General features: G+C 42.4%; 1 protein-coding gene and 1 pseudogene across 2 annotated transcripts in view; both read right to left on the bottom strand.

Moving 5' to 3' along the window:
- Positions 1–986: 986 nt before the first annotated feature.
- LOC129052974 (proteasome subunit alpha type-6-like) lies at positions 987–5,951 on the bottom strand (annotated as a pseudogene).
- A 152-nt stretch (positions 5,952–6,103) lies between these two features.
- PRPS2 (phosphoribosyl pyrophosphate synthetase 2) overlaps positions 6,104–19,055 on the bottom strand; it is a 33,180-nt gene continuing 20,228 nt past the window's right edge. For both annotated transcript variants that reach the window (XM_024240373.3, NM_001135526.1), the window contains 3 exon segments: positions 10,643–10,816; positions 9,519–9,678; positions 6,104–7,619 (listed from right to left, as the gene is read on the bottom strand). In XM_024240373.3, the coding sequence (XP_024096141.1) occupies positions 7,527–7,619; positions 9,519–9,678; positions 10,643–10,816 (427 nt within the window). In that variant the 3' untranslated portion in view covers positions 6,104–7,526.

The following is a 19,055-nucleotide window of genomic DNA, read 5'->3' as shown; positions in this document are numbered from 1 at the left end:
ACCTGAGGTTGGGAGTTCCAGACCAGCCTGACCAACATGGAGAAACCCCATCTCTACTAAAAATACAAAATTAGCCGGGCATGGTGGCACATGCCTGTAATCCCAGCTACTCGGGAGGCTGAGACAGGATACTTGCTTGAACCCGGGAGGCAGAGGTTGCGGTAAGCTGAGATCATGCCACTGCACTCCAGCCTGGGCAACAAGAGTGAAACACCATCTCAAAAAAAAAAAAAACCAACCAGCCAACCAAACAAACAAACAAAAAACGACCTGTGTCAACTCTGAAGGCTAGATTTACGTAAGCCTTATTCATGTATTTTATTTATCTCGTACTTATATGACAGCTGCATCCTAACACTATGGTATACTAATAGGTGCTTCATAAGGGATTGTTGAGTGTGTGAACGAATGAATGAATGAAAGAAACAAGACCAACTCCTTCATTTTGCCTGTGGAAGGACTAAAAATATGAATTTTCCGTTTGACATATGTCTAAGCCAAGATGTTCACGAGTCAAAATACAGAGAAGCAAGTGGTATTTCTCTGATGTATTAAAGTTCCTAATTTATGTACATGTAATAAAACCTCTCCAAAATGCAAGGGTTGAAAGTGTGTTTATGGCTGCACCAATGCACATCAGTGGAGGATTATTGACTCTTCCAAAATAACTCTTGTGCCAACTGGTTTTCCCCAGAGTGCTTTTTAATTCATAGGACTTTTTCTGTGAATTTTATATTGTTAAAAAAAAAAGTTATTCATCACATTCATTGAAGACACTAAGGAAGACTTCATTCAAGGGGGTCTTTGTGATAGGTTTAGGGACCACAGACTGCAATGGGGTCTTACAGTGGGGGAGAGAGATTAATCTCAGCTTTGACTCCAGCAAGGACAAGTGGGGATTTGTAAGCAACGAGCAGGGTTGGGGGCAGTGGATGGAAAACCACTAAGGAAACATCAGGGGTAGGAGGGATTCTTGCTGGATCAACTCAAATAGAATTCTTGCTAAAGGCAAGCTTGGGTGATAAGATATCGAGGGTGGTCAGATACCAAGGGCAGGAGTGTTTTTGATAAACTGACTTCACAGGATTCTTGCTCAAACTAAATTCCACAATGACAGAGAGGGAAGCCCAGGACAGGTCTGGTCAAGGAGAGGATTCAGAGGAGCCTGATTATTGTTAGGACAAGGAATGAGTCTTGGTCGGTGTTCAAGAAAGAATTGCTCTTTGCATGCTATGAATGCATCCACGTGCAGAAATTAATGCCAAGTCAGATCACCATTGCTGTGGAGAGGGATCTCTGCCTATCTTTCTTTTGATTCTTGAGAAGACTGTTCCATAGCCTTGGTCCTAAATACAGAGTTTTCTGAGACTTAAAGGAATTTAGGGTTGCACCAGACATGGTGGTGCACACCTGTAGTTCCAGCTACTTGGAGGCTGAGGCAGGAGGATTGCTTGATACTATGAGTTCGAGACCAGCCTGAGCAATATAGTGAGACCCTCTGTCTCAAAAAAACAGGAAAGAGAGAGACAAAGAAAGAAAGAGAGAGAGAGAGGAAGGAAGGAAGGAAGGAAAGGAAGAAAAAGAAAAGAAATTTAGGGTCGCTTCTTGGTTCCTTGGGTGAGTAAACGTCAATGGCACATACTGAGCTCATCCTATGGTAAATGTACATCAAAATATGCCCAGAAATAATCATTAGGATGATTTTAAAGAGTGACGTGTTCAGTTTTAGTTCTTAAAATGTGTCCATAATTCATGGTCAGTCTTAGCTTCCATGCAAGAAAATACTAGATTTAGCACTCCTTGTGTAGGGAAAATCAGAGCATCATACATCCTCAGACAGATGGCCATGCCCTCACAAATGTTAAGAATCTCTCAATGTGCGGAAGGACAACGTACATCAGGTAACCTTCAGAGCACTCTGCCTTCTGCCTGGACTGTTCCCTGGGGTCTCTGAAGACCACTTATGGTGTTAAAGGTAGCTGTGCCAAAGGACTGGTAATCAAGCCAGGCTTGAAGGTATTTTCTAAAGGTGCCCCTGCTTTTTCTCTCTGATTTTGTGACTACAGCTCTTGAGCTTCTATAGTTAATTGAACAGATTTTAAAAGACCTGTGCTACCACAGGTCCCCTGCACATTGTTGGGCTCATCATATAGCCTGCTTTTTTGTTTTTGCAACCAGCACAAGATCAAAGCCATGCTCGTGGGATTCCTTACCAAGGTAGTGCCAGGGATGCAGAACTATCCACCTTAGAAGAGGGAACGGGAGACCAAATGTCCTGGTTTGCCCAGGACTGAGGGGTTTCCTAAGATATAGGTCTTTCAGGGCTAAATCGAGAAAAGTCCCAGGCAAACCAAAACAAGTTGGTCACCCTATCGAGAGCAACCATCTGTGCCTTCAGTTAGAACTATTCCAACTACATCTAGCATAAATGGCATTGCCTATTAAAACTGCTGGGGACTTCTGCAATCATCTTTCCTCTAATTTTTGCAGAAAGATGCTCATACTCAGAGTGGTGTACACATTTTTCCCAAGGTCACCCAGCTTGCTAGCAGCATATCAGGAACCAGAATCTAGATCGCCACATTCCCAATTTAGGGCATTTTCCACTGCATTATGTTTTTCACTTTCCTATTCTCTTTTTTTATCACTCTCTTAAAATGTAAAATTCATTCAGCCGGGTTTTCTTTTGGCCACAGAACTCAGCTGTTAGGATAGTGAAGACTGTTCTTTCCATTTATATTGGGCACCACTTTTGGTTGTATTTATGATGGGATGGATGGTGAATGAGGGCTACAATGAAATCAGGTTGTTGTAAATGACCTCAATTGATTACCATCGCTATAATAACATGACATTCATTCCTACCTGTTGTTTCTACAGCCCACTGGAAGTATTGTTGTTTTTAAGAGACGGGGCTTCCCTATGTTGCCCAGGCCAGTCTCAAATTCCTGGGCTTAAGCAATCCTACTGCCTCAGCCTTCTGTGTAGCTGGTATTACAAGAATGCACCACGGCACTCAGCTGAAAGTTGTTGTTGTTGTTGTTGTTGTTTGAGACAGTCTTGCTCTGTTGCCCAGGCTGGAGTGCAGTGGTGTGATCATGGCTCACTGCAACCTCCGCCTCCCAGGTTCAAGTGATTCTCGTGCCTCAGCCTCCAAGTGGCTGGGATTACAGGCATGCACCACCATGCCTGGCTAATTTTTGTATTTTTTAGTAGAGATGGGGTTTCACTATGTTGGCCAGGCTGGTCTCGAACTCCTGATCTCAGGTGATGCACCTGCCTTGGCCTCCTAAAATGCTGAGATACCAAAAGCATTGTTTTTATTTATAGAGTCCTAATCACTTCAGTAGTAGAAGGAGTGGGAGAGGCTCCTTTTTCAATCCAGGGACCTCCATAATGTTGGTTTTTTGTTACCAAACACACAGGTAAGTGGCATCATGGATTTGGTAAACTAACAACAATGTGAGTGCATCAATCTCTGCTTCTGTAAGAATCCCGACTTTAGTATTTTCAACTGTCACTACTCCAACTTCTATTTCTGAAGGTTTGAAATCAATTGATAGAACAGTAGACAGGCATGTAATTGCAGTTTCCACTGTCTGTTCAAATGTCCAGTCAAATTTCTTTTTCACCTTTTTTTTTTTTTTTTTTTTTTTTTTTGAGACGGAGTCTCACTCTGTCGCCCGGGCTGGAGTGCAGTGGCGCGATCTGGGCTCACTGCAGGCTCCGCCCCCCGGGTTCACGCCATTCTCCTGCCTCAGCCTCCAGAGTAGCTGGGACTACAGGCGCCTGCCACCTCGCCCGGCTAATTTTTTGTACTTTTAGTAGAGACTAGGTTTCACCGTGTTAGCCAGGATGGTCTCAATCACCTGACCTGGTGATCCACCCGCCTTGGCCTCCCAAAGTGCTGGGATTACAGGCGTGAGCCACCGCGCCCGGCCCACTTTGTTTTTTCAAGGAAGCTGGTTAACTCAGTTTGTTTAACTCCTGCTGCAGTGGCTTTAAATCACAGCAGTAACCTGCAGGATCATACTTTCACACCTGAGGGCCTTGTTCTTCATCTATACCAATGAAAATCATACAACAACCAAGAGACCTCATTGTAGCATTCTGAGTAGTATCAGCAATTCTTCTACACAGAATGTCCACAGGAATCTCATAGCCGTACTTGTATTTCCAGTTAGCTGCCCCATAGCGTGCCCTCTGTACCTGGGATCTGCTGTTAGCTGTCATTCCAGTCATCACAGTGACAGCCAATGTTTTCAGTTATTTTGAGTAAGTGAGTCACTGTGCTGGAATCCGATAATTTGTCAGGCATTTCTTCTGTATGATAATTACAGCCGTCTTTTCCTCTGACAAATACTGATGTAAGGCCACCCAGGTTAATAGCCTTAAAAGCATATGCATATTCTACTTGGTAGTGCTGACCCTCGGGCGAAAAAAATGTTAATGTGGTGGACAAAACCAGCGCTGGAACCACGGGACATGCTGGTAGAACCACTACTTTAAGCACAATCAAGTTTTTTTTTTTTTTTTTTTTAACATGCAACTATTTGTCACCTAAATGCTACCCTTCACTGAGGCAGTCACATGCGAAGGCAATGTAGCCCTTCTAAAATGGCAGGAGGGCAGTGTGTTCCCCTCTAGGATTAACACCTAGAAAATGCATGAAAATCTTGCCTCTTCATACCTTACATTCTTTCTAGGGGAGTTTCAGGAGGCTCACTCTAAAAACTGAAGTTAATGTACAAACCAAGCAACTCTAAACACTTTACAGATAACGTCTCATTTATTATCCCCATCTCACATGTAAGGAAACTGAGGCATAGGGGTTAAGCAACCAGTCCAAGGTCGTTGTTGCTGTTGGTTTTTAAACTCCGGTAAGTGGTGAAGTCTGTGTTCCTGGGCATTATGCTTTCAGAATAGGAAACAGAGCTCAAAGACTGCAATAAAGGAAACCACCCAGGATGTGATCTTGGAAAGCAGGGGCAGAAAAAAGGTGGAGGGATGTGGTCCTGGGGCACAGGGAGATAAATCAGGAAGATAAATATCGGTAATGAGAAGGAGGAGCCCTGTTGATTTCACGCAATTTAGATACAGGATAGCTGAGTATGTTTCAGCCCCTAACTCCCACCTTCCCTGGGACATCCTTGCTCAAACACATCATGTACCAAACACCCTCTGCTGTCCTGCGTCAGTCCACATTGGAACACACCATAGGGTCCTGGAAAATCCTGACATGAACCATCTAATGGTGATCACCGAGCCCTTCCTGGTCTCCCCAGCGTGATTCCAACCTCTGCATGCCTTAGTACTCCATCTTTCCCCTCACTACTGCCCTGTCCCCTGTAGTTCAGCCAGGGGATCAGATAGGACATGCCATAGGAAATGAAACGTCTCTGAAGAGGTGTGGCAGCATTATTAAGTGCAATTGTAAAGCTGATGAAGTAAGTGTCTTTGGCTTTCACTTCTTCACTTCCCTCCTTTCTAGTACATTCTATCATGTTCTCTCACACTGTGATCACCTTTTTTCTCAGATGGACCTGGCTGTAAGTCTTCATATTTCACTGCGACTTCAAGACAACATGTTGCCATTCTTAGTGTTACACATACTTTACAGCTGAGCTTCCCCAGGGGAACGTAATTATGACTTTAGTTTGCGCTCACGAGAGTAGTTTGAAGTGTCACTGAACAGGCTGTTCTATGGGGACAGGAATCCTTCTCGGTGCTTCTGAAATCAATGAATATGAACAAGTTTTATGCAGTCTACATTTAAGTTTGGTTTGCTCCAATAGATGGATATTGAACATCACTACTCTGATGCGTGAACACACTGTACCATCTTTAATTTTATAGGAAACATGTGGAATTAACAACGTGGACACCTTATGTGGCACAGCTGTTATGCTTTGAGGACAGGAGATTGCTGGTAAGTTCTTCAGGAAGAAACACCTTCAAAATGGAAAACAGCTGACAGCAATTAACTTCTGGCTTTTCTGTAATTTTGTATGCTGGCCTATAATCGTAAAGTAGCAAACATTTTCAGGTAGTGCAACACATCACTCCGTCAAAACATATTACTCCACAATGATAATACAAACTATGAAAGCAGTCAGAATGATTTTATTGAAATGTTTTAGTACAGTGTTAGAGGATCCTAAAATCTTATATTTTAAACCAATACAAGCACTGCAAATGATATACTCCTGAATCTAGTTGATGTAGTATCTAAAAAGAAAAGTGATCATATGAATATCTATAAGTTGACTAATGTAATTTAAGTTGGAGGCTAAACAACTTTGGTATATTCATATTTCTCTGGCTCCTGTTTTTGGCCAGATAAATGCCAAGTCCACCCCCATTCAGTAGAATTGGACAGGACCAATGTATTTGGTGGTATCACTTAAGTTTCCATGCCAGGAGCAGCAAGAAATGTACAAATTCTGGGATTAAGCTGCTCCCAAGACAGTCTTCATCACCTTTGTGAACTGGAAACACCAAATAGTCAATCAAGGTCTGAATTTCCATTGTGTGTGGCTAATTCCAGTCGCATTGGTTCATAAATGTATTCTGAAGGATTTTAAAATACAAACGTGGGGCTAAATAATGATAGAAACCATCAGTTCTTAATTCAGAGAATGACAATGCAGGTTCCTATATCCTTTTTAAAAATCTGAGATCATTATTTTAAAACTAGCTCTATACATTCTTAGACTTTAAATTTAATCTTAGCTGAAATGATTACCTTTAAGTCAGTTGGCTTTAGGCCTTGGCGATTGCTCAATATAATTTTGGAATTTTAGGATGCAGCATTTCAGGTAAGTGACAGTTATGTTTTAGAAGAGGTAATTTAAAAAATGATCCAGAACTACACTGCTCTGATATGTCTAATGTATACCCCCCAAAATGTGTCAGTGTCCATATTAAGCTAAATAAAATTTGGTCCAAATTAAGCACAATAACCAAGATGGTTTATCTGAAACTGAGTTATCAAAAAAAAAAAAGAGAAAAATTCAAAATCCATGGTATTATAATTATAAATTTTCCAAGGTTCACTCCAAAGTAAAAGGATAATTAATTCTATACAGGGTTTTACCCAAATGTCCATAGGCATTATCAGTATATATTTACACAGAAGGCTTTAATCTGAAGTCACCTTTGGCAACCTCGAAATATATAAACTATGACTTCCACAATGAAATTATATACTTGAAAGTTGTCGCCTCAAAGTACTGAAAGAACAAAGGAAGAGATCACCTGTACCTGTTAAAAGTCAAAATGACAAAAACGTTTCTCATTTAAGACAGTTCACTTAAAGACCAAATAACCACCACCATTTCCCCAAAAACTGGAAAGAAATGATCTTGAGCTTTAGAAGGGGAAACAATAAATCTTAGCATATACAAAGATCTGATGCTTTTGCCAGTGATTAACCTATCATTGCTGAGTACCTACAGCTAAAAATCCAGAAAACAAAAACAAGTCAGAAGTCAGAGTAGGCTTGCTGGACACTTCCCATTCTGGATTTATAGCGGGACGTGGCTGAACAGGTAGGACACGGATTCCCCATTGTGTGTCCTTCGGATTGCTTCGGCCAAGATCATGGAAATGTCAATGACCTAAATGCCAATGAGAAAAACAAAGGGAGAAGGGAAGCAGGACATCTTAGTTAGAGTTCTTTAAAAATTGAAAAGCTGGAAAGCTGAGAAACAATTTCTGCAGCATACATGATGTGTTGCTATCAAAACCTCCCACACTTTTGAGAGGACAGACAACTTTGGAGTATGTCTTCAAATTACAACCCGTTGAACCAGACCCATATGGGATCCTGGAAGGGGGATTTTCAACGCAGAGACAGAAGGCTTTTCAGGGATACTGTTAACCAGAGACATCCTTTTCCAGGGGCATTTGTTGTTTTAAATTAACTTTAATCATTATACGGAAGGTTTCTCTTTCTGTTTCTGAAAAGGCGGTGACTGCGTCATTTAAGAGTACAACTGTGATCATCTAACTCAGGGGTCAGCAAACTATAGAGGACCAAATAGTTAACATTTTTGGCTTTGGAAGCCAGAGGGTCTCTGTCACAAATACTCAACTTGCCCATTGTAGCGTGAAAGCAGCCACAGGCAATACACATATGAATGGGGATGGCTGTGCTCTGATAAAAATTTGCAGAAACAGATGACAGGCTGGATTTCACTTGCGAGCCATAGTGTGCCAACTCCCATCCTAAACTACTGCTAATCAGGCATGAAAATAGGTGACATCGCTATTCTGACCATTTTCAGACTTACTGCTTTGTGTCAAGCAAATTGCTTTTCTCTCTGAGGAATCAGAAATCATGAAGCAGATCACTGTGATGCAGCTTCATGCTCTGCTGATGGGAGCCGAGGCTTTGGAGCAATGAAATGACTTGCCAAGGTTCACAGCGACATAGAGGCAAAATGGGCCTCAAACCCTTTTGACTTATTTCAGGCCAATTGCTATCTATATGATTACCAGCTCTCTGCTGGCCCGTGGGCATCCAATCAGCACGGACGGGAAGGAGCAAAGCTCTGAAGATCCTCAGCTCAGCCTGCTGCTCCCACCCCCATTTTTTTACTGTGTGAATGTGTATGTATCTATCTATGTATCTATCTATTTATCTGTCTCGCTAAGATCAAGTATAGTGTCTGTTCTTATCAGTTGAAAATTTACATATATAACATCAAATTTGCCATTTTAACCATTTTTAAGTATACAATTCATTGGCATTAATTACATTCCTAATGTGTGAAACTATCACCATTATTTATTTCCAAACTGTTTTCATCATCCCAAACAAAAACTATATAGTCATTAAACGATAGATAACGCCCCACTGCCCCCCCACCCTCAGACCCTGATAGCCACCATTCTACTTTGTCTCTGTGAATTTTCCAATCTCAGGCACCTCCTAGAAGCGGAAACACAATATTCCTCCTTTTGCATCTGGCTTTTTTCACTTAGCACGATGTTTTCAAGGTTCATCCATGCTGTAGCATATGTCAGGATTTCTTTCCCTTTAAAGGCTGAATAATATTCCATCGTAGCGATAGACCACACTTTGGCCATCTGTTTGTCTGTTGATGGCCATTGGGTGGTTCTACCTTTTGGTTATTGTGAATAGTGCTGCTATGAACATGTCTGTACAAGTTTCTGTTTGAATATGTTTCCAAATTTGGGGGGCATATACCTAGGGGTGGAATTATTGGATCATATGATAATTCTAAGTTTAGCTTTAGCACAACCCGTTTCTGACTGTTTTTCTATTGTGATTTTATTCACTCTCTATTTCTAAATAGCGAACATTGACCTCTGCTGGTCCTGGCCTTTTTCAGGGATCTAATATGATTTATATCCTGCTGTCATGAGAAGCTGCCGCCTCTGCCAAGCATGTGCCTTAGCAAGGAGCCACACACACAAAACACATGATGCTATTTTTAAGGATCTAAAGTAGGTGCCTGGCTGCTTGGCTGCCTTTGGGGTATAGACAGTACCTGAATCTTGGTGCAGTGTTTCATTTTGTCCTCTTGCGGAATTGTGTTTGTGACGACAACAGCCTCAAAGGCAGCATTATTTATTCTGGAAATAGCTGGTCCAGAGAAGATCCCATGGGTAAGGATAGCATACACTTTGGTGGCTCCAGCTGACAGCAGCCTGTAGAACAGCAGAAGATAAAAATTAAGGGTATGCAAATATTCTTGGAATACTCTCCCCTAGTATGAATGGTTAAAAGCAAAAAGTGTGCTCCGTAAAAGAAAAATGCAACAAATTTCACTCACATTTATTAACCTAAGATAGGATCACTCAAGCATGAGCAAAACACTTTGTATTCCATTAAATCGGGGACTATCAACCTTGGCACTTGAGCCAGGATAATTCTTTGTCATGGGGGCTGTCCTATGCATGATGGGAAAATTCAACAGCATCCCTGGCCTGTACCCACTAACGACAACCCACCCCTCAGCCGTGACAACAAAAAATGTCTCTAGACATTGCCACATGTCTCCCAGGGAGCAAAATCACTCCTGGTTGAGAACCACCAGCTTAAACCAATATAGCCAAACATCACTGTTTTGATGTGTAATCAACATAAAAACATATATGTAAATGAGATATATATTCATTGTTTCATATTAAGTCTCCAAAACCTAGTGGCCTTTTTACACTCTCAGCACATCTCAAGGCAGATTGGCCATATTCCAAGAGCTCCACGGCCACGTGTGGCTGGGTGGGGGCTTCCATACTGGACAGCAGCTCTACAAATCCTCCAAACACCCATGTGGCTGAGAAGGCTGGCACGAAAGCCAAATGGAAGGAAGCTAGGGCCTGAAGAAGCCCGAAAAACCGTCTTTCCTTTTGTGCTCAGTGCAAAGGGAAGCACCTTCTTTGACCCTTTTTCAAGTACACTACAAGCTCACCCTGGAAAACGAAAAGGCCCGTGCTTTCTTTTCTACCAGAGGAAGAAGTATAAAGATAAAAGGGCCTAGAATCTCCTTTGGTCTAAAACTCCACTGCCAAGACCAGCAATAATCAGGAAAAAAGAGCCCAATTTCTAAAAGCTGATGTGTTTCCCTTTCCTAGTGAGAAGTCCTAACGCTTTCCCCACCACCCTGCATACTTGTCCGCAGCATGGCAGATGGTGCCGCATGTGTCAGCCATGTCATCCACGAGGATGGCCACACGGTCCTTCACGTCGCCCACCAGGACCATCCGGTCCACTTCATTCGCCTTCTTCCTCTCTTTGTGGATCAAAGCAAATTCCACATTCAACCTGTCTGCAATTGATGTGACCCTGGCAAAGGCATAAATGAACATGTTCATACAGTCAACTAGAGATCTCTTCTTTAAAGCTGTATTTTAGGAATGTAGCAGGCAACCACACTCGAGATGATGCAAGAATCAGGCCTCTCTTGATCAGCCCAGGTATGGTCTGGGGCAGGCACTTAGCAATCCACAGGGAGAAATGTGCCAATGGCGGACCTTGCAATTGGGGCGGCTAGGAATGACTGTCAAGGCACCCCGGCCACTGGATAAAACTGCTGGATAAGAATTTGATATTCAATTTGTTAGTATTTGTGGGTAGCATTTTAAAACCATGACAGGTACAACTTAAAGTAAGTCATTTAGGAACTACTATTTGCCCAGTTTGTGGCACAGACAGTGGGGACAAAAGTCCTGGTTAATACAGCCATCTAATATGTAGGCTAGTCAGGATGGGCTTCATTGCATTCAAGGTCTAAGGAGACTTTAAACTGTTGAGTCCAGCTCCTCTGCTCATCTAAGGCAAATGCTCAGACATCAATGGTGCCAGGCATGGCATCATGCCTGTAGGCCCAGCTACTCAGGAGTCTCAGGTAGAAGGATGGCTTGAGCCTGAGTTCGAATACAGCCTGGACAACATAGCAAGATCCCATCTCTTTAAAAAAAAAAAATCACTGGCTCAGGAGGAGCTGAGCTGCCAACAGGAAGAGAAAGTGGACAGGCCTCGCTTGTTGGTGAGCCTGAGGCATTTCAGATTTTCCTGTGAAGAGTGCATTTAAATGGTGAAACTTATTTCAAGACAATGCCACAGGCATAATGTAACATTAAGATTTTCCTATTCCAGTTTTTAAAATAACAGTCATTATGCAATTTAGCTGAAAAAATGCTTTGGGGACCAATACACACATAGCCCAACTTAAGATGCAGTACATGGAGGATATAACCTCCACATACTAGTTTTAAAGTCCTAGCCCTACTCATTGTGTCATCCTCAGATGACGACCAGGAATGGAGCTCCTCGCGTGCTCTGATGAAGGACAGAGGGGGCACTCTCTGGGGCTGAGAGGGCAGTGGGAAGGGCAGTAAAGTGCTCCAGGCTCCCCTCCCTATTTCTGAGGATTTTCACAACACAACTAGTGTTTCTTTCCTTTTTTTTTTTTTTTTGAGACAGAGTTTCACTCTTGTTGACCAGGCTGGAGTGCAATGGCACAATTTCGGCTCACTGCAACCTCTGCCTCCTGCGTTCAAGAGATTCTCCTGCCTCGGCCTCCTGAGTAGCTGGGGTGACAGGCATGCACCACCACTCCCGGCTAATTTTGTATTTTTAGTAGAGACAGGGTTTCTCCATGTTGGCCAGGCTGGTCTCGAACTCCTGACCTCAGGTGATCCGCCCGCCTCAGCTTCCCAAAGTGCTGGGATTACAGGCATGAGCCACTGTGCCCAGCCAGTGTTTCTTTTCAATTGTAGTAAAATATACGTAACACAGAATTTATCCTTGGAACCATTTTAAAGTGTATTAATTCAATGCCATCAAGTACATTCACAATATTGCACAACTATTATCTCTATCTAGTACCAGAACATTTCATGATATCAAAAGGAAACCCCACACCCCTTAAGCAGGCACTCCCTATTCTCCCCTCCCCCCAGGCCCTGCCAAGCATGAATCTATTTTCTGTCTCTATGGATTTACCTATTCTGAACTTTTTGTATAAATGGAATCATAAAATACGTGCACTTTTGTGTCTGGCCTCTTTCAATTAGCATAAACTGTTCATAGTTCATCCACACTGCTGCATAGATCAGTACTTCATCTCTCTTTAAGTCTGAATAACACTCCATTGGGTGGATACAGCGCATTGTGTTCATCCACTCATCTGTTCGTAGCCACTCAGGGTGGTTCCACCTTTTGGCTATACTGAATACTGCCGCTATGAACACTGGTGTATAAGTATCTGTTTGAGTCCCTGTCTTCAAGTCTTTGGGGAATATACCTCAGAGTGGAACTGCTGGGTCATATGGTAACTCTGTATAACCTATTCGGCTAATATTCCCTTTTTTTTTTATGAGAAACATCTTTTATTTCTTGTAAAGAGGTGAAAATAAGATTTTTTAATATTTCTCACTCATAAGATTTTTAAACTCTTAAAAACGCAATATCCTCTTTTCAAAGCACATGCCATCTTAAAAAAATCTTAGCAATGTACATTTGCACTCAAAGAAAAACATGCAGCACCACTGTCTTCTGACAAAATTCTGCATAAAAAAACCCTATGCAACTTTTTGCAAATATGTTCCTTCTTTATTATTCAGGGACTCCAAACCACAAATATTCAGTGCAATATTTATTGTTTTTCATTTCCGTAGGAAACACAGGACCAATGATGTCTTCTGACAACTGTTTCCTGATGATTTGTTGGGTTTATTGGATCTGAGGATCCTCGGATCCAATAAACCCAACAAATGAATTCCCAAACAATCTTAACAAAACTATAGAAGACCAAGAAAGCTTAAAAGAGACAAAGAATAAAGACAAGTCACCTAGTAAGGATGGCCAAGTCCTCAACTTCCCCAATGGAAGCCAGAAGTTATGGAGTCATATCTTCAATGTGATATGAGAAAATAACTATCAGGCTAGGACTCTATACTCAGCAAAACTGCCTTTCCAGAAGGAGAGCAAAATAAAGACAGTTTCAGCCAAACTATACAACCTAAGAATTTATTTCTAACATATAACCACTTAAAGAATGCAACTTAAGCAAAAGGAAAATCACCACAGATACATTGAGATGTGGTGGGGAGCAGGGGCAGAGAAAGGTAAGCAAAGATATTGATCAATATGTGGACAAATCTAAACAAATGTTGATTGTACAAAGCCAAAATAATAATAATGTCTACTTTGTGGAGAAGGAAAAACTAAAGCATATAGTAGCTAAGCATGGTGGCTCACACCTATAATCCCAGCATTTTGGGAGGCCGAGGCAGGCAGATCGCTTGAGCCCAGGAGTTGGAGACCAGCCTGGGCAACATAGTAAAACCCCGTCTCTACAAAAAATACAAAAATTAGCCAGGCATGGTGGTATGCGCCTTTAGTTCCAGTTACTTGGGAGGCTAAGGTGGCAGGATTACTTGAGCCTTGGAGATCGGGGGCTGCAGTGAGCTGTGATCGTGCCACTACACTCCAGCCTGGGCGACAGAGCAAGACTCTGTCTCAAAAATAAAAAAAACACATAGTAAGGTGGTGGTCATAAATCCAAATGTCAATTATCATAAAAGAAAAGGGACCAAACTTTCCAGTTAAACACAGAGACTGTGAGATAAGAGAATAAAACATCAACGTCCTTGAAGCAAAGGGAATCATTACTATATTGAGGTCCATGCTTCTCCTACCCTTAAAACACTCATTCTTCAGGATGCAACCAAAACCGCAGTAGCCCTAGCAGATACCCTTTGTTTGTAAACTTGTCTAGCTGTCAACAGTTTCCTTACTTAAAGATTTAATAAAAAAAAAAATTAATTTAAAGATTAATTTAAAGGCCAACAAAAATTTTGCTCCATAATCACCTTAAAACACATACAGTTCAGCCGGGCACGGTGGCTCACAGCTGTAATCCCAGCACTTTGGGAGGCCGAGGTGGGTGGATCACCTGAGGTTGGGAGTTCAAGACGAGCCTGGCCAACATGGTGAAACTCCATCTCTACAAAAATACAAAAAGTAGCCGGGCATGATGGTGGGTACCTGTAACCCCAGCTACTCGGGAGGCTGAGGCAGGAGAATCGCTTGATCCCGGGAGGTGGAGGTTGCAGTGAGCCAAGATCGCGCCATTGCACTCCAGCCTGGGCGACTGAGCGAGACTCCGTGTCAAAAAACAAACAAACAAAAAAACACATACAGTTCTACTATCTACATGCCAATTTCAAAAAAGCCACTTAAACTCCAGGTAAGGAAAGCTACTTTCTGGGAACATGAGACAGGTTTTCCCAAGACACATGAACACCTTGCACAACATGTCCACATACATTACCATCTGCTTATTTGGTAAAGACTAGGCAGATTTGGGCATGACAGGATACCAATCCACAGCCCAGCACTGGGACGCACTGCCCTTTGTGGTGGAAGTTCTATACCGGAGAAGTTGAAGCAGAACCTGTTTTCATCTCTCTGCCAGGTGGCGCCTGTTCTCACGAGCCTGCTCACAAGCAGACAGCAGGGTAGGCATGAAGTCGGACCGGGAAAGAAGGTGAGCTCTGTGGTTCTTGGCAGTGGGGGACACAGACATCTCACTTGAGTGGGGAGCCCTAGCCACTTAAAGGTATCCAATGGTAATGTCGGAAGAAGAAGGTAAGAGAAAATACCCCTGCAAACAGCTTCCTGGGTTGTTAGAACACTATGATTTCCCGAAAAAGCTATAGGTAACTCTTCTTTTCCTTGTATATCACAGAGACCTAATACATACTCCTAACAAATGATGTTGACACAACATACCACACTGAAATCTTAGGCAGAAAAAGGCAGAATGAAAATTATATACATACAATTTTGGATTTCTTCTGGGCACATATTTACAATCTTTTCTCTGTGGGTGCATGTGCCATATCAGCTCCCCCAGGAGAGACAGATACATAGTACACCAAATTATTCATAGTGGTATCACTGGTCGAGATATAAAGTAGTTAAGATTTTCTTCTTTCTACTTTCCAAATTTCCTATAGAGCATCTCCAAAGATTATGTAATCAGAAAAAAAGTTCAACCTGAGTTATCTAGTTTTACCCTCTTCCCATACCACTTTTAGGTTGACACTTGCTATCTCAGCAGTGGTAGGTAGGTTTCTTAGGTTTAATTTTTTTTCCGTGGTCAACCCAACCAAGCTGCAAAGCCTACCCAAGAGTGACCTCCTGTGGCAACATTCAGTTTTACCTGGAACGAGTCAAGCTTCAAAGCTTTTTCTAAAGCAACAAGCTCCAACTGGTCAGACAGAAATTTACAGTATTTTATTTTGCTAACTATGACCTTTTGCATCAAGCAAAGAAGTCACAGATAATGTCAACTGCATATGTCATGTATTACCTGCAAGGCTGTTCTGAGGAGACTGTCAGCTGGGGGCTAGAATATGAGGATGACAATAATGTGTAGCAGAAACACTTGGAAAAGAGAAAGGAGGTGACAAAAATTCTGAAATGTACTTCCCTAAAAAGCTTGATTTTCCTGGCAGAGGGAGCAGGGGTGGTTGAGTGCAGACTGCTTGAAAGGAGGTCTGAACAAAACAAAACAGCATCTCAACCCGACCCATTTACTCTGTTTACTTTATTCTGCATTTTTTTAAAAGTAGGAGTTGGCAAATAGCTATCTATTTGAAATGGGGAACTCTGTATATGATGAAAGATGCCATTTCAAATCAATAGAGGTGATTATTTAATAAATAGTTTTGGAAAAACTAGACAGTAGAGTCGGGGAGGGGGGGCTGGATTCTTACTTCATTCTTTATTCCAAAATAAATTGCAGATAGAAGTAAACTTGGGACGTTAAAAAAGAAAAAAAAAATACAAAATCATGGGAGAAGACAAATTTTAAGAGAAGGATGACTCCTACATAAACTCAGAAGCCATGATGTGGAAGAAAAAATAAACATGACTACATAAGAAGGTTTTTAAAGTCCTGCAGAGAATAAAAATACAAAATAGGAGAAGAAATGAAAAAACTTGGAGAAATATTTGCAACACACATGAGAAACAGCTGTGATCTCTTGTCTATGCAAAACTGTAGACAATCCACAAGAAAGGTCCCAGCCAAGAGAACAATAGGCAAAAGATTTGAATAGAGACCCCTCTCATGGAAAATCAACATACCCTGGTAAGGGCACTACCCTCACCCACAGCAACCTGAGCTCACAGGAAGAGGATGCCATAGATCACCTACCTGATCTGGAAGTAAACTGCCTGATAACCCACTGTGTGAGCAAGGCTGTGTAGAAAGTCACTGGCATCCATACCTGATGGAATGTCAACTGGTATATTTTTTGGAAAAGACCATATTTTGGCACTGCCCATCAAACCTAAAATGGCTCATGCCTTTTGACTCGGCAGTTCCACTTCTAGGAATGTATCCTACTAGCACACGTGTACAAAATGTCAAAGCAACGATATTGCTTCAGAACTGCATTTAAGAGTGCAAACAACGGCACCTACAAATGGGTAAGAGGGGGCCTGACTGGTCATAGGAGCTGTGGTACATGCACACAAGGGAATATTGCACAGCTGCACAACACAACTGTGGAATCATTGTTAAGATACAGCAAGTGAATTTTTCAGAAAAGCACAGTGAAGAACTGTGTACATCACATTGCCATTTGCGTGAAATAAATAGGCAGATATACGCTTAAATAACACAATTCTGACACTGGAAATAACAGTGGCATTTAAAGAACAGGGACGGGACACTTTTGTACTGTCTGAATTTCTGCTAAGAGCATGTATGATATTCTTAGACTATGTATATAAAAACAAGGTTGGGGGAGGAAAGAAAGATGGTCATACAAATTTGTGGAATCTACTATTCTTTGGGCTGAGTAGCTGCCAAAATAACATTTTCTGGTTTACAAAGGTATCTGCCAGACACAAAGGACACGTTCTATACTACCAATTGATATACAAAGTCTCCAAAAGATAACCCCATAAAGATAGAAAGTACATTCCTGGCTGCCAGGGATAAGGTAGGGGGAAGTAAACGGGGAGTGACTGCTAATGGGTACAGGGTTTCTTTTTGGGGTGATAAAAATGCTCTGGAATTAGATAGTGATGGTTGCACAAATCTCTGAGTATGCAAAACACTGCTGAACTGTATACTTTAAATGGGTAAATTGTACGTATTTGGAGTTTTTCGGTTTTTTCTTTTTCTTTTCTGAGATGGACTCTTGCCCTGTCACCCACGCTGGAGTGCAGTGGCGTGATCTCGGCTCACTGCAACCTCCACCTCCGAGGTTCAAGTGATTCTCCTGCCTCAGCCTCCTGAATAGCTGGAATTACAAGCGTGCACCACCAAGCCCAGCTAATTTTTGTATTTTCAGCAGAGACGGGGTTTCACCCTGTTGGCCAGGCTGGTCTCAAACTCCTGACCTTAAGTGATCCACCTGCCTTGGCCTCCCAAAGTGCTGGGGTTACAGGTGTGAGTCACCGCACCCGGCCAATTGTACGTATTTGAATTAGACTGTAACAAAGCTGTTATTATAGCCCAGTTACATCTGACGCTCGCTCCTGTACCCCTTTGGCTGGATTCTTTGCCTCTAACCTTCCACTGGGCCAGTGCATTTGCCTCATTTGAATGCAGATTCCATGTGACTTGCAGAAGTTTCCAAGTCAACTGCAAGCATTTCTAGTCGATATGACTCCAAAATGTTGCTCACAATCTTTTGCAGGGGACTCTCAGCGTAATTCAACCTTGATTCTTGGCCAAGGGCATTTTTGTGAACATTACACACCGTACAGTAATAGGCTACGTGACACAGCGCTGCTCTCCACCCCATGACTGCCCACCTAGGGTCTTTGCAAGTTAACTTTCTGCTCCCGTCTTTTATATATTTGTGTCTCCTCCCCGGCCACAGCCACTTCCTGCTGCTGGCAGAGGCCGATCTCCAGCTGCATGGTCCGTTCCTTCTCTTCTGTGCTGGGAACCCAAGCAGCCGTTGGAAGGCAGCTTTGAGCAGAAAGAACAAGGCTCTTCTAAGAATCAGGGCCTGTGTTTCCCTGCAAGAGCGTTACGACAACTTTCTGGGCTACTTCTAAGCTTTTGTGTTTGATCCTAGGTCCTCAGCTGGGCTGCAGGCAAATGAGGGTGCCAAATGAGGGACAGGCTTTTGATGTCAGACATTCCAAAGGCTGATCACTTGTCACTCTCATCACACCTCTATTAGTGCACATTTAGAGCTTCCTTGCTTCCTCACTGGACTGGGGGGTAGAAGCCTCTCCTACTTCTCCCTTCTGGAGGTCTCTACCTACACAATAAAACTCCCTTCCCAGCCTTTTTTCTTCCCAGATAGCATCTGCAAAGCTCTACAAGGTCATTGGGTCACCAAGCCTCAGCTTGCAGCATTCTCTTATTGTGCTTATCCTTGATTCTGAACACCCTGTACCCTGATTGCTTGTTAACGCCTAGAGTATCTCTGCCAAGCCCTTCAGATGTGCTACTTAGTACCACGTTCTCACACCACTGGGTGCGTCATCACTGCCGTACTGTTACTACCAGGTTGTTGTTAACTCTCCTTCACCTCCGTTT

Source organism: Pongo abelii, chromosome X (genome assembly GCF_028885655.2).
Source record: "Pongo abelii isolate AG06213 chromosome X, NHGRI_mPonAbe1-v2.0_pri, whole genome shotgun sequence".
Taxonomy (NCBI): Eukaryota; Metazoa; Chordata; class Mammalia; order Primates; family Hominidae; genus Pongo; species Pongo abelii.
Note: the sequence above shows the minus strand (reverse complement) of the source record. Positions and strands in the feature narration are given on the sequence as shown.